We start from the raw sequence: 14,459 nt of genomic DNA, 5'->3' as shown, positions 1-14,459 counted from the left end.
TATGGCAGTGGGCTTATCAAGAGCCCTAACAAGTTCTTTTTAATCTCTACCTATCTTGTCTCTCAGTTTACATTTCCAGCAGCTACTGTCACAAGGCTCACAGGCAAAATGCATGGCAGAGGACATGGCTAGGACAGAGCTGGCTTCAGATAGTTATGTCCTATTAGAAATGGACATTCCTGGCCACGGAACCTCCCAGGACACAGGCTGCTGGGTGGGAGCTGAGGGTGCTGCATCTGGGAGAGAGTCTTCTGTCTGTCACTGTTTTAAGTGATTTGAGCAAAGCGTGGGGCATGTAACACCTAGAGTTCTTGTGCCCGTAGTAACCAAGATCTGAAAGGTCTCATCAATGTCACACCTGTATGCCCTCCTTGGTGATCAGTGTGGCTCTCTTGCCCACAACTGGAGTCTTCTTGCTGCCTGCATGGACACTCGGGGGGGGGGGGGCGGAGAACCCAAGAGCATACCTTGCAGTTGCAATGGTTCTGGCAAGCCTGCCTCTTGAGATAAATTTAAACTGTGCGCTTAAAAATACGTAGAAGTACTCCATTTATCAGGGTGTCATTGGTAGAGGAAATAAGGGAACATGAGTGAACATGGAGCAGGCTCGTGTGTTTCTATGCAGTTACTTGTTCTCCTCACAGAAATATCTGAGATCTTGCTCAGATGGGAGGCCCTTTTCTCCATCTTATTTGATAAACTTTTAATTTTTCCGATTTATTTTGTGCTGAAAAATCTCAGCCACTTATTCCTCTAATGCCATATATGTCTTATACTCCTAAAGATATAATTTCATGTTTTTTTAAAAAAAGAATACAACTTTCTAAAGTTTGGGTTTCTATTCTGACTTAATTCAGTTGATCCCTTATATGTTAGCTGCCCTGAAATTCTTGAAAATTCTTGATTATTTGCTCACTTTCAAAATTGAGTTATGGGGCTAGAAAGATGGCCGAGTGATTGTGAGCACAGGTTGCTATGTCTGAGGATACAGGTTCAACTGTCACCCCTCTCATGGCTGCTAAGGAGCCTGTGTAACTCCAGTTCCAGAGGATTGACACCCTCTTCTGGCCTCCACAGGCACTGAACATACGTAACTCACAGCATAGATTGTTTTAAATGTTGAGTTATTAAAAAAAAAAAAACTGTCCAAAGAAAAGACAGGGACAAAAAAAAAAAATGGAACACAGATGTTAGGAAAGGCCATCCAGAGACTGCACCCACCTAGAGATTCATCCCATCTGCAGACACAAAAGCCCCATGCTATTGATGATGCCAAGAAGCGCTTGCTGACAAGAACCTGATTTAGCTCTTCTCTGAGAGGTTCTACCAGCACCTGACCAATACAGATGCAGATATGGCAAACCATTGGACTGAGCCCAGGGACCCCAATGGAAGAGCTAAGGGAAGGATTGAAGGAGCTGAAGGGGACTGAAACTCCATAGGAAGAACAATGTCAACTAACTGGACCACCCAGAGCTCCTAGAGACTAAACCGCCAACCAAAGATTATACATGGAGGGATCCATGGCTCCAGATACATATGTGGCAGAGGACGGCAGTATCCAGCATTACTGGGAGGGGAGGACCTTGGTCCTGAGGCTTGATCCCCAGAACAGGGGGATGCTAGAGTGGTGAGGCAGGAGTGGGTGAGTGGGTAGAGAAGCACCCTCATAGAGGCAAAGGGGAGGGGGAGAGAAAGGGAAGATGGGATGGAGGGTTTGTGGAGGGCTAACTGGGAAGAGGGGATATCTTTTGAAATGTGAATAAATAAAATGATTAATAAAAATTAAAAAACAAGACAAGAAAAATTGAGATTTTTAAGACATTAAATTAGAAGCAACAGATATGAAGATAAATAAAGAGTATTTTATCATTTCATTTGTATAGGTATCCAGATGATGAAATTCATAGAGACACATAATAAATTAGTAGATTGTGATAGCATGAGATAAGAGAGAAATATGTTGTTATAATGTCACAGGCTTGGGTTTTAATATGAAAAAAACATCTGGAAACAGATACCAGCAATATGCGTGTACTTGATAGCATGAAGCTGAAAAATAAAAGAGTATTTATATGGTAAATTTTATGTCACACATATTAAAAAGTAGAGTTTTTATTTCTATACTTATACACTTATTCTGTGTACCCAGGTATCGACAGCTGTGTAACCTGCAAAGATTTAGAACTGACATGTCTAGGGCCATTATTGGAAACGAGCCAAGGACAGAGACACCTATAGAAAAGCTGGGATCAGGTGGGTCACGCAATCTGATGGAGACACACCAGCAGCTGCCCAGAAACTCAGCGCATGGATTCTATAGAGCACAAAGGAGGGGGTGGTGGGTGAGCTCCCCTCAGTGGGAGGTCTCTGTAGGGGAGCAGCCTCAGGTGGCCCTCACCCGGATGAGGAAGCTGTGGTTGGTATTTCCTGAACACTGCTGTTTCTGCTAAAGGTCACCCTTGTATTATCCATCCTTGGGCTGAGTGAAGGCCTCCTCATGACTCTCAGGCGTTGGCATCCTTGACATGGCCACGCACGTGTCAAAAATACACTTGGGACTTTGTCCACTCCCCACAGGTGATGAGCTGAGGAAAGATCATCTTGGATAGCTATCTGGAGTCCCATGATACTCATATGCTAGATTTTCTTCCTATTCTTCGGATGATTTATCTCACATTTTCTAAGTGGCTTAGTCCTATGCAAGAAAATTACTGTTCCCTGAGCATAGCATTTTACAACTTCTGAGTTGGATTTTGCCACCTTTGTTAATAATAGCATGTTTTCCAAAGGAGGCTGCCCTATATTTAAAAAAAAAAAAAAAAAAAAAAACCTTTTCAGCAAGAGTTTTGCTGTTACCAACCAGGGATCAGGATGTATGGATCATTCATCGTGTGTGTGTGTGTGTGTGTGTGTGTCTTTCTTTTTTTCATTTGCTCGTTTCTATTTTCATTTCCTGCCAGTAGACTGAATACTTAAACTTATGTTTTCATTTCAGGGCATTCCCTTCTGACATGTGTAGTATGATTACTTGCTATTCGTGATCTGCAACTTCAGGATTTGTTCACGCATCTTACCCCTAAGTTTTATCTGCATTTTTGGAAAGAGACTATCAAGAAATTTATTCTTAATTCAGAGATGTGATCAAAGTTGTCAGATCCTTTGTTTATTGCCCCCCACACACACACACTGAAACAGTTCTTGGATTTTTCTAAAACACAGAAGAGAGACCTGGAACAGGGGTATAGGTTGAGCGGGCACACTGAGCAGTTTTGTCCTGGAATCGATTCAGTGTGACACTGAAGGAAAAAATCCTCCTGAGGGAAAGAATCACTTTTCCTGGATAGAGAGCAGCTTAGTGAGAGATAAGAGTGTGAGCATATAACCTATGTGTTGTGTAGTATATTTATTTTATGCATTTTCATTTTATAAGGACATGAGTGGACTTTCTTTTGTCCTTTCCATACATCACTGCCCAGAATATTGGGGTGGGGTGATTAGAAATATGTTTTCAAGTAAACTTCCTTCTGGAACTACCTTCATATGGTTCTGAATGCAAAGTGGAACCCTGCAGGGATCTTCTCTTCTCCTAAGACCTTGGCCACGCCATCGTCCTTTTGATTCTATGTCTCAGTCACAAATGCCATAACGAGGCCTTTCTCCTAGTCTCATGGTCACACAAAGCTGTGTTTCTAAACAAGAAGGCAATTCTTCCATCTTGTCTCAGGTCACCAGGGGCAGTAAGTATTCACCATAGCCCATTCCTGTGGTGAATCCTGTCAGAGTTTCCTGTATTAAGATATACTGTGTTCCCCAATGGAGGAGCTAGAGAAAGTACCCAAGGAGTTGTAGGGGGCTGTAACCCTGTAGGTGCCAACAATATGAACTAACCAGTACCCCCTGAGCTCGTGTCTCTAGCTGCATATGTAGCAGAAGATGGCCTAACCGGCCGTCATTGGGAAGAGAGGCCCCTTGGTCTTGTAAACTTTATATGACCCAGCACAGGGGAAGGCCAGGGCCAAGTAGTGGGAGTGGGTGGGTAGGGGAGCGGGGGTGGGGGGATATAGGGAACTTTCAGGATAGCATTTGAAATGTAAATAAAGAAAATAATAATAAATAAATTTTTTAAAAAAGATATACTGTGTTTAAGTTTATGTTGGATTCCATGACATACATTCAGCAAGGAAACCAACACTATCTCTTGTTCTTTCATCAGGAATTCCTATCACCGTTTAACTGTTGTGTTGCCCCCATCCTTTAAAATGCCTCTGCACCTTACCTTGCCTTCCAGACACACTCCTAAACTCATTTCGCTGCACATACAGACTACTTGAAACACTGCCACTAACAAACCACAGCTACCGCCATCTTCTCTTGTCAATGTTGCCAGAACAAACTTATCTTAAAAGCAAGCACCCGTGTCTCTGTTAGATAAATACAGACATTGGCACATCAATAGTCATAGTTCTATACCTCACAGCTACTTTTGGACATTAATGTGCCCCAGTTATTATTTTTCCAGGACTGGGGTTTGACTCAAAGGCCTCATGCTTGCTAGGCCAGGGTCTACAACACAGCCACATCTTCATCTCCATTGATTCTTCACTTTCTATTTGGAGCTTCCTTGTGTTTAATTGTTTCCTGAGCCTTTCTATATGTGTGACTGCTCCTTTGCATGTAAATCAGAAGCTATGTCAAACTCGATGTAAAAACAAGCAATGTCATGGGCTTCTGTGAGATAGCACACTCAGCAGTGTCAGCTCCATGACAGTGAGACTAGGAACATTAGATCCAGCCCTGGTTATTCTTGGAGCATTAAAAAAAAAAAATCTCTTCCCCACTCTACTCTGGATTTTGTTTGAAAATAAAAAGTTTAATCATGTCCTTATAAAAAGAAAATGCATAAAAAAAACTACAAAACATACTTTGTTTGCAAGGGGTATGTGATAAAGTCAGAGGGTTGATAAAGATTTACTGAGGCTTATGACATAGAAAAAGGTCTCTGACATTGCGTCCCTGTGCATATTACCTGGGAACATTACCAATGTCCCCAGCTGTGCAGAGGGGAGGAAGTTGACATTTAGAGATAATTTTTTTTTAAAGGAGGGGTCAGTGCCTTTTGTCCATATCCATGGTACATCCAGCTGGAGAAGATATAAACGTGCCAGTCAGCTCAGCTCACAGTGAAGGTCCTTCTTGACAAGATGAAGTCCTCTGTCTTCGTCCTTTCTCTGCTCCTCATTCTGGAAAGACAGGCAGCTGTGGTTGGACAATATGGTGAGTGTATAGGGATGGTGGATGGAGGGAAAGTCACTCAGGGAAAATGTCTTTAAGGGTACTCTGGGCAAAAGCAGATCCTTTCATAGGGTGATTTTTTTTTTTTTGATGAGACCTAATTCTTTTCTACCAAAACCCAAAACCCTTGTGGGAACATCAATTGTTTTATGGGAAAATTTTGGAAATAAGACTTGGAAGGACTGTGCAGATTATGTAACTTAAACATTCTTATCATCAATTACCAGGTGGGATAAAAGGTCACTTCCAGAGCAGCTCATCAGAGGGATTTCTGCTTGGTCAGAAAGGCCATCTCAGTTTCGGGATCAAAGGAGGAAGTGACGAAGCAGCTGAAGAAAGTGTTTTCATGCAATCACAACGCCGGGTATACGGCCAGGGTGGTGGTGACATGACCCAGACACGTGTTTCACAAGAACATACAAGTGTCAAAGGGGCCGCACTTTGTCGTAATGGACAAGTATCCCAACTGAAATCCCAAGAATCCCAAATAAAATCCTATGGCCAAGTGAAATCCAGTGGACAGCTGAAATCCGGAGGATCGGCCTTTGGACAAGTGAAATCCAGTGTGTCCCAAATAAAATCCTATGGACAATTGAAATCCAGTGAACAACTGAAATCCGGAGGATCGGCCTTTGGGCAAGTGAAATCCAGTGCATCCCAAGTGAAATCCTATGGACAGTTGAAATCCAGTGAACAACTGAAATCCGGAGGATCGGCCTTTGGGCAAGTGAAATCCAGTGCATCCCAAGTGAAATCCTATGGACAGTTGAAATCCAGTGAACAACTGAAATCCGGAGGATCGGCCTTTGGGCAAGTGAAATCCAGTGCATCCCAAGTGAAATCCTATGGACAGTTGAAATCCAGTGAACAACTGAAATCCGGAGGATCGGCCTTTGGGCAAGTGAAATCCAGTGCATCCCAAGTGAAATCCTATGGACAGTTGAAATCCAGTGAACAACTGAAATCCGGAGGATCGGCCTTTGGGCAAGTGAAATCCAGTGCATCCCAAGTGAAATCCTATGGACAGTTGAAATCCAGTGAACAACTGAAATCCGGAGGATCGGCCTTTGGGCAAGTGAAATCCAGTGCATCCCAAGTGAAATCCTATGAACAGCTGAAATCCAGTGGATCCCAAGTAAAATCCTATGGACAATTGAAATCCAGTGCATCCCAAGTAAAATCGTATGGTCAAAGAAAATCCTATGGTGAAGAAGGTCAACTGAACTCTTTCAGCCAACTAAAATCCCAAGTTGCCCAACTAAAATCCCAAGGTGCCCAACTAAAATCCTATGGTCAACAAAAATCTCAACAACAATCCTCCTTTAGCCAAGTAAAATCTCATAGTTCCCAACTAAAGTCCTATGGCCAACAAAATTCCCTCAAAGGTTTTTCTCAACAAACTCAACATAAAGGATTTGCCATGGATGAAGGTATGTCGCAAGTGCGGAAACAATTTAATGATGATGACCTCTCTGTACAACAGAAGTCTACCCAACAGATGAAAACAGAGGAGGACTTATCCCAGTTCGGACAACAACGGCAATTTGGACAAGAACGCTCACAATCCTATAAAGGATATCTTGAGCAATACAGAAAGAAATTACAAGAACAACGAAAAAATTTTAATCAAGATAACTATTTCACAAAGGGAGGAGCAGGCCTATATCAAGCTCAGCTTAAGGGATAACATATTCACTGACCAACTAAAGACCAAGATCAATATCAAGGTATGTTTCTACCAAGTAGGAAAGATATTTATCCCAATTTTTTATTTGTGGTATATAAAGAAGTCCTGGGTCCACTATGGAACTGATACCCATTTGTTACTATCAGTAGAAGTATTATTGTTACAAACTTTTAGAAAGATGAAAAGCAACCCCTGATAAAATGAGCACGTGTACAGTAAGCAAGCTAGGTCCTGTATTACTACATTAAGGCGACACTTTTCAGTGCTTTTCTGAACATAGTTTTTAGCTTATTAAATGTGTACCACCTATGCAATCATATTTATCATTGCATAATACAATCTTGTTTGTTCTTAAAATTGGTTTCTTGCTTATATTGGTGCGAGGAATTTGTTGCAGGTGAGTTCTTTCTCCACACCAGTGAGTGTTCTTGAGTCCCTGTGACTTCCGCTTTCCATCACAAACTGGGAGCTTCAGGATTAGCTGCTTTTTCCACCAGATGGAAGATATGATTACAAAGATCTGTTTGGAGCAGATGCTATATTCAGTTGTACTCCCAGTGGTGAGCCTGTGAAATTCCAACAGACAGTCCAGACTTGAAGTCGTGTTGGTAGCCCTGGTTAAACTCAGTTGGTCACAAAACAAAACCAAAAAGATATGATTGTGAGAAAGGGACTTGTAGGGAGGAGTAGAGGTGATCAGGATGAGACCGGATACAGGAAATGATGAGACTGGCAGTAATCAGAGCACGCTGTGTATGTGTATGAGATTCTCAAAGAACAAAGTAAAAGGGTTTTGGGTTGTGTGGCCTTAAATCCGTGCTTGTGATGCAGGAAGACCCCGAAAGTGAGCACAGGTTATTAAGGGTCCGTAGGTTGCTGCTAGATACCTGTGACATAGGGAGTGAAATCTGAACCCCAGAAGAAAGACAATGGTCACCGCCTTGTTTGCTTTAAGAAAGGGAGAGCAACAAAAACCATGGACACACCACTTAGGGTCCATTGATTGGAGCCATTAGTGACCGAGCACCCCAATTTGTAGAAAGTGGCTCTGGTAAAATTGAAAGGGGCAGAAAATCCGCTCATTTACACCTCAACTTCTGACTGCCCTCACATCACTGACACTTCTTCTCATTCTAGGACTCGCCTCACCAGAGTCAAGTCTATGATACCTTCAAGATGCAGACTGCAGTGTCGCCCCAGATGGTTGGTTCATGGACAACCCTCTACTCACATTTGCTTTTCTGTAGGACTTCCGGCCCTGGATCTTCCTCAAACACTTGCTTTCCAATAAAAAGATAACTTTCTGCATCACTTGTACTTGTTCATTGCGATCTGATTCCTGCAGATGTCTGCATTTGGGAATATTCCCGATGGGCAGTTCCAAAAGGAAGAGACGGTTGTACGGCATTGGGGTAAACAGCAACGAAATCCACATTTGTAGATGTCTGGGCTCTAAAGAAGTTGCTAGAACTATGCCAGGTGTCCCGCGAGTCACCTAAAATCAACCTTAAAATACCTTACAACTCTTTTTCTAGTGGGTCTTTAGAAACTGAGAGTCAGAGTCAAAAGATCATGGGCCCAAGGGGATTGGTTTCCAGTTCCAACACCACCATGGAAACATCAATTTTCGAGCTGGAGAAATGACCACTAAAGACTGGGCTCATAACCAAAAATATAAGAAACATATCAATTTTCTGTTAAATTTGTTTTTCTTTCTGGGCATAAGCCCACCATTTCCACGTGGGAAAGTTTCCTCCAATTATCTTTAACTCTGTGAAATCAAGTAAGGCTATCATACTTCTGTAGTTCCACAGCCTAGGACTTGGGCTGACAGGTTGCTTACGAATACATTTGATACTTATGGAAAAAGAAGAGTGTTTTTGATAAGACTTGCCCCTGGTATCACAGGCACAGAGCCGAATGTGCAGGTCACAGAGCTACTGCTACTTTTGTTCTGGAAGGTTTAGTCACTTCATTAGGTACAAAGAGGAAGCTCTCCTTTGCTGTAGATTCAAAAGATTTGGGTACCACCTCTGGATGGACACACAAGAATTCTTCTGCCGTCTTAAAGCAGAATGGACAGAGGGAGTCAACATGTAATAGAGGAACAATATCTCACTCAGACACCATAGGCTATCAAACAAAAAAGCCCCCTGCCAAGTATAGGTTACCTCTTTCTGAGTTGTTGGCCACTGGGAACACACACACACACACACACACACACACACACACACACACACACTATTGCCATTGCTCCTAGTTAAACTCTGCAACTCAAGGGTCAGACTCTACCACATATCTGAAGACAACCCATATCTAAGTCACAGGATATAGAGGAATCAATCTGTGTACTGACCTGGAAGCCTCATCCAACTGGCTAGCTCTCACGGTGTTGAAAGGTGCTATGAATGCATACTAGGGAAGAGAAGTCACCAGCACTGTTACCCATCTGTGGATCCTGTGGATTAGAATAACAAAACTGACCTGGTGGTGTGTGTCCACTAGAGCCATAGTGGAATTGATATTATGGGAGTGGATTGGACTTAAGTCCTACTCCACAAGACAAAACCAATACCTGGTACCATTAATTGCACCCAAAAGCTGTGACTGGCTAGGTCATAGGCCGTAGGGAAGAGCCTACTACTGTTGTTCTATTAAATGGACCCAGTAATAAGCTACTCCCAAAGTTCTCATCTTTATATCCATTAATTGGTGTCTATCTCCACTCTCACCTGAGAGACTTCTTTCTTCAATAAATGGTGATCATCAAAGAGACCTGCATCTGGTCAACACACAGAGAATAAAAGAGTGAAGCCTTCAGTGGTCCTTGTGGGCTAGGAGGCAGGAAGATTAAAAGAGCCAGAGGGAGTAGATGTTTGAATGCGACAGTTTCTACCAGAATGACAGCACAGTTGCATACATGAACATGGAGCATCTCAGACTGCGTGCACAAGGTTTGTGCAAAACCAAGTCAGCCCACATCTCAGCACAGGGTCTCTTGAAGTATCACCTCTCAACTGAGGAGCTACAGACATTTGAGGGCTGCTGGGGGAGGGAGATGCTCCTCCCGCCCCCTGCTCATAGGCTCATCTGTTTGTATGCTTAGTCCCCACGTTTGGAAGGATTAGGCAGTGTGGCCTTGTTAGAGGAAGTGTGGTACTGGGGATGGGCTTTGACATTTCAGAAGCCCATGCCAGGTCCAGTGTCTCTGTGCCTGCTGCTTGTGGATTAGGATATAAGCTCTCAGCTACTGCTCCAATGACATGCCTGTCTGTTTCCCGCCATGATGATTATGGACTAGCCCTCTAAAACTGTAAGCAAGCACCCATTCAAATGCTTTCTTTTATCCATTTTTCTTTCTTTCTTTCTTTCTTTCTTTCTTTCTTTCTTTCTTTCTTTCTTTCTTTCTTTCTTTCTTTCTGTCTATCTATCTATCTATCTAACATCCCTATCAAAGCCCCCTCTCCTCCTAGCCCCTCCCTCACACAGCTCCTCCCCTATCCTCTCTTCCTCTTTATCCCTAAGAGTTGCCTTGGGCATGGTGTCTCTTCACAGCAATAGAACAGTGACTAAGACTGGGAAGAAAACTCACCTGTGTATTTTGGAGGGGTGGGCAGGGGGAGAGAACAGGAGAGAACCTTTGCTCCAGTAGGTGGTTCCCCACCCAGGCACACAGTAGGTGGTCCCACACCCAAGCACATATCAGGAACACTAAAAGGGCTTAGTGGGAGAGAGGGGCTCGGAGTAGAAGGAACATGAAGTTGGGAAAGAAAAGTGGTATTGGAAACAGGGGAAGAATTGAAGGGAGGGAATGAGGAGTAGGTTTGATTTAAAAACACTTTGTATATCACCTTATATGCATGTGTGAAAATTAAATCACACATCTTAAAATAAATAATAGAACAGAATAGAATTGGACATTCTTAATTTGAAAGTCTGGGGGACATGGAGCCATATTTCCTTGTATTTCCCCCCTTTGGAATGTACATAACTATCCAGCATTTGTCCCATGACTTTATTCTGAAAGTGTATTACTTACACATTTTTACAGTCTGTAGATGGAAAATGATTTTGCCCAGAATCAACACATCATAATTACTGTAGACTATTTAAGTGATATTAAATAAATAGTTCTAGTTTTGAGAGTAGGATGTTAAAAGGTAGATAACTTGGAGGGTAAAATAAATCTTCAGATGTGAGAAGAACAAATCATAATCAGCGCTGGTGCTGAGACTAACTCACTGATAAAATGCTTACTGGGCGTGAACGAGGCCCAGGGCTCAGTTTGCAGCATGAAGTATACACACGCAGTACCAACATTCAGGAGGCAGAGGCAAGCTGGCCGGAAGTTCAAAGTCACCTCCACCCCAGCCGTGTAGCAAGCTCGAGGCAGGTCAGGGTTCTCTAACAGACCGGGGAGAATGAGGGTGGTAGGAGGGGCAGAGGGGGCAGCTTCTAGACTGTGATCTGAATACTCTAACAATGGCTCTCTCCTGATAAGGTGCTGGAGGAGCAGCCGATCTTCAGTCTGTGTCAAAATCCCAAAAAAGTGAATTATAATGCCAGTGAAGGGGTGTGTCAGATGCAGGATAAATGGACTCACTGGCAAGAGTGAGGGCAAGCAGGCAAAAATCAAAAGTTTCTTTCTGAGCCGGGTGGTGGTGGCACACACCTTTAATCCCAGCACTCGGGAGGCAGAGGCAGGCAGATTTCTGAATTCGAGGCCAGCCTGGTCTACAAAGTGAGTTCCAGGACAGCCAGGGCTATACAGAGAAACCCTGTCTAAAAAAAAAAAAAAAAAGTTTCTTCCATGTCTTTTTGTGTGGGTTGCCACCAGATGCACCAGACAGTGTGGCCCAGATTTAGAATGAGTCTTTCCACCACAAATAATCTAATCATAAAAACCCCACACATATGCCCAGCTGCTTGGATTTGATTTCAGATGTGGTCATGTTTGACAACCAAGATTAGCCATCACACGCAGAAACAGGAAGGGTGTGTGTGTGTGTGTGTGTGTGTGTGTGTGTGTGTGTGTGTGTGTCTGCGTACATATGTGTGGCAGGAGCCAAGGTTAGATTAGAATAGTTTTAATTAGCCATTCCCCAATAACATATGCTTAATCTTAATTGCTAGTGACAATATTCGCAAATAAAATCCTTAGAAAGAATGTAAAGTTGGGTGGGTAGGGAGATGGGAGGAATTGGGGGAGGGAGAAACAATCAAAATACATTGTATGAAAAAAATAGCTATAAATAAAAAAATAAATAAATCCATCGAAGATAAAAATCATACAGAACCAACTTGATCTTCCATTTTCATGATTGACAGTTCCCACTTTTTATGAAATTGGGTCTTACTATGTTGCCTAGTGCTGCAGACAGACCTCAGTTGGGTTCTCGATCCGCAGGAAAACTTAGGGTTCCGATTACAGACGAGCAAGAACAAACAAATAAAGACACAGAGAGAGTGTGTATCTAAATGTAATTTGTCAAATCGAGCATCAAACTTTTAATGCAGAAGAAAATAGGGAAGTTAGGTGACACATTGGCAAGGTACAATGAGGTTGCCTGATGCTTAATGACTCTTACACAAAACAGAGGAATGCAAACATAAAGACTGACAGGAGCTAGGCAATAAAACAACTGAGACAAAGTGAGCTCTATCTAAGGTCAGCTATAGTCTTAGAAGCCAGGTGTGAGGTCTTTACACTCCCGGGACAAGGGCTTTCACACCCAAGTCATGGTTCTAATTAGGGGGTTCCACTCTAGGTAACCTTCTCATGAATAATGCAATATTCTAGTTCCTCTGTCTCTCTTACAATATTAGAGGCAATTCTGAATGCTACTGAATAGGTGACATTCTTACTGAATTCCAAGCCCAGTGTTGGCTCAAGGACTACCTAGGGCATTAGTGAAAGTCAGGAAGCAAAGTTCAATTTTGCTTAGATATTTGGCAAGTCATTGCTTAGAGGCACCTATAATAAAACAATACTGAAAGAAAGCACACAGATCCATTTGCAAGGACAAGTTTGGAGCATTTGTTATATGGGATGCCATGGTTCCAGGAGACTAAGTTTCCGTGAACTTTTCACCTCGGGACTGCATCCAGGCTTCTAGGCCTGTCATGAAAGTCACTACTGGAGTGGGTGTAGCAGCCTAGACCAGCCTTGAACTTTTGATGATCCTGCCCTTCATTAGTGCTTAGGATGACAGTCACAGACAACCAAACCCAACAGATAGGTATTGTTTTCAAAAGGATTCTTTGAGGGTTGGGGCACCTCACATGTATGCCCCCAGCATCCATGTAAATCTATCAAGCATGATGGTACTTCTTTGTAATCCCAGTGCTGTGGAGACTAAGGCAGGCAGACAGATCCCTGAGGATCGATAGCCATCCAGTCTAAACTAGTTGGTAAGCCGATGGCCTTTCTGAATGACAGCTGAGGTTGTCCTCTGGCTTCCACATGCGTACATACAGAAGCAGCCACTCACATGTGCATACACCTTACAACTGTGCATTAGAGAAAGCAGGCCCTGAGAGATGGAATCCCAAGGAGGACAAGCAGAAACAGGACATTTAAATAGTCTTTCTGGGTCCAGTTTGCTTCACTTAATATTATAGTTTCTATCTATTTCCAGCAAAGGGCAAACTTTCATTCTTTACATCCAAATAAAATCTCATCGTGGATATGTAACTGAATTTCTTTATCTGTTCATCTGATGGGGGGGGCAACATTGGGGCTTCTTCTATACCTCAGCTACCTTGATTAAGAATACTGAAGCAGTAATAGGGGTGTACAGGTAGCTCTGTAGTGTGAATGGCTTTGGTTCCTTTGTGTATATGCCCAGGCATGGCATACCTGGATCAATATATTAGTTCAACTTTTGGCTTTTTGAGGCCCCTTCATGCTAACCTCTACAGGGGCTGCACCAGTTTGTACGCCTACCAGCAATAGGTAGGAATTCTCTTCTCTTGGAGCCATTCTAGCAATCCACCTCAGCTGTTTTCTTCATAACAGCTATTGTGACAGTGGAGTGTAAATGTTTCAATGATTTTAAGGTATACTGAACCATTGCTTTTAAAACCTGTCCACACATTAGTGGGTCATCTGCTTCTTCTTTTGAGAGCTATCATTTGATCACTTTTTGATGGGTTCATTTTTTAATGCTTAGTTTTTATTGCTTACCAAAGTCTCCAGATATTAATCCCCTGTCACACGAGTAGGGGTCAGGGGATATTAAAGTACACATGATTTAAGGTACACCAGAATATACATGTGTTCCAGGCAAACACTACCCCAGAATTTTATTTAATACATTTTGTTCTTTTCTACATTTATTTCTAAATGTAAAAAAATGTAAATTTAAATGTAAATTTCTTATTAAATACATTTATTTTCATGAATGTACAGTCCATTCAACTTGTCCAAGCATCTTTGCCAGTGGCTGGGCCTTCTCCATACTTTGTGTTTCTGGTG

The 14,459-nt window shown here is 42.6% G+C and overlaps 1 protein-coding gene across 1 annotated transcript; it reads left to right on the top strand.

Moving 5' to 3' along the window:
• Positions 1–5,114: 5,114 nt before the first annotated feature.
• On the top strand, positions 5,115–8,419 carry LOC110319054 (seminal vesicle secretory protein 2-like). The gene is made up of 4 exons (XM_021194466.1): positions 5,115–5,277; positions 5,523–6,022; positions 6,410–7,022; positions 8,120–8,419. Exons 1-3 carry the CDS (start codon positions 5,205–5,207, stop codon positions 6,980–6,982), a joined length of 1,146 nt encoding a protein of 381 aa, XP_021050125.1. The 5' UTR covers positions 5,115–5,204; the 3' UTR covers positions 6,983–7,022; positions 8,120–8,419.
• The last annotated feature ends 6,040 nt before the right edge of the window (positions 8,420–14,459 follow it).

This window comes from Mus pahari, chromosome 3, assembly GCF_900095145.1.
Source record: "Mus pahari chromosome 3, PAHARI_EIJ_v1.1, whole genome shotgun sequence".
Taxonomy (NCBI): Eukaryota; Metazoa; Chordata; class Mammalia; order Rodentia; family Muridae; genus Mus; species Mus pahari.
Note: the sequence above shows the minus strand (reverse complement) of the source record. Positions and strands in the feature narration are given on the sequence as shown.

Coding starts and splice junctions, on each gene's coding strand:
- LOC110319054 (XM_021194466.1), top strand. CDS start 5,205: ATGAAGTCCTCTGTCTTCGTCCTTTCTCTGCTCCTCATTCTGGAAAGA. Junction 5,278..5,522: donor AGCTGTGGTTGGACAATATG/GTGAGTGTATAG, acceptor ATCAATTACCAG/GTGGGATAAAAGGTCACTTC. Junction 6,023..6,409: donor GAGGATCGGCCTTTGGGCAA/GTGAAATCCAGT, acceptor TCCTATGAACAG/CTGAAATCCAGTGGATCCCA.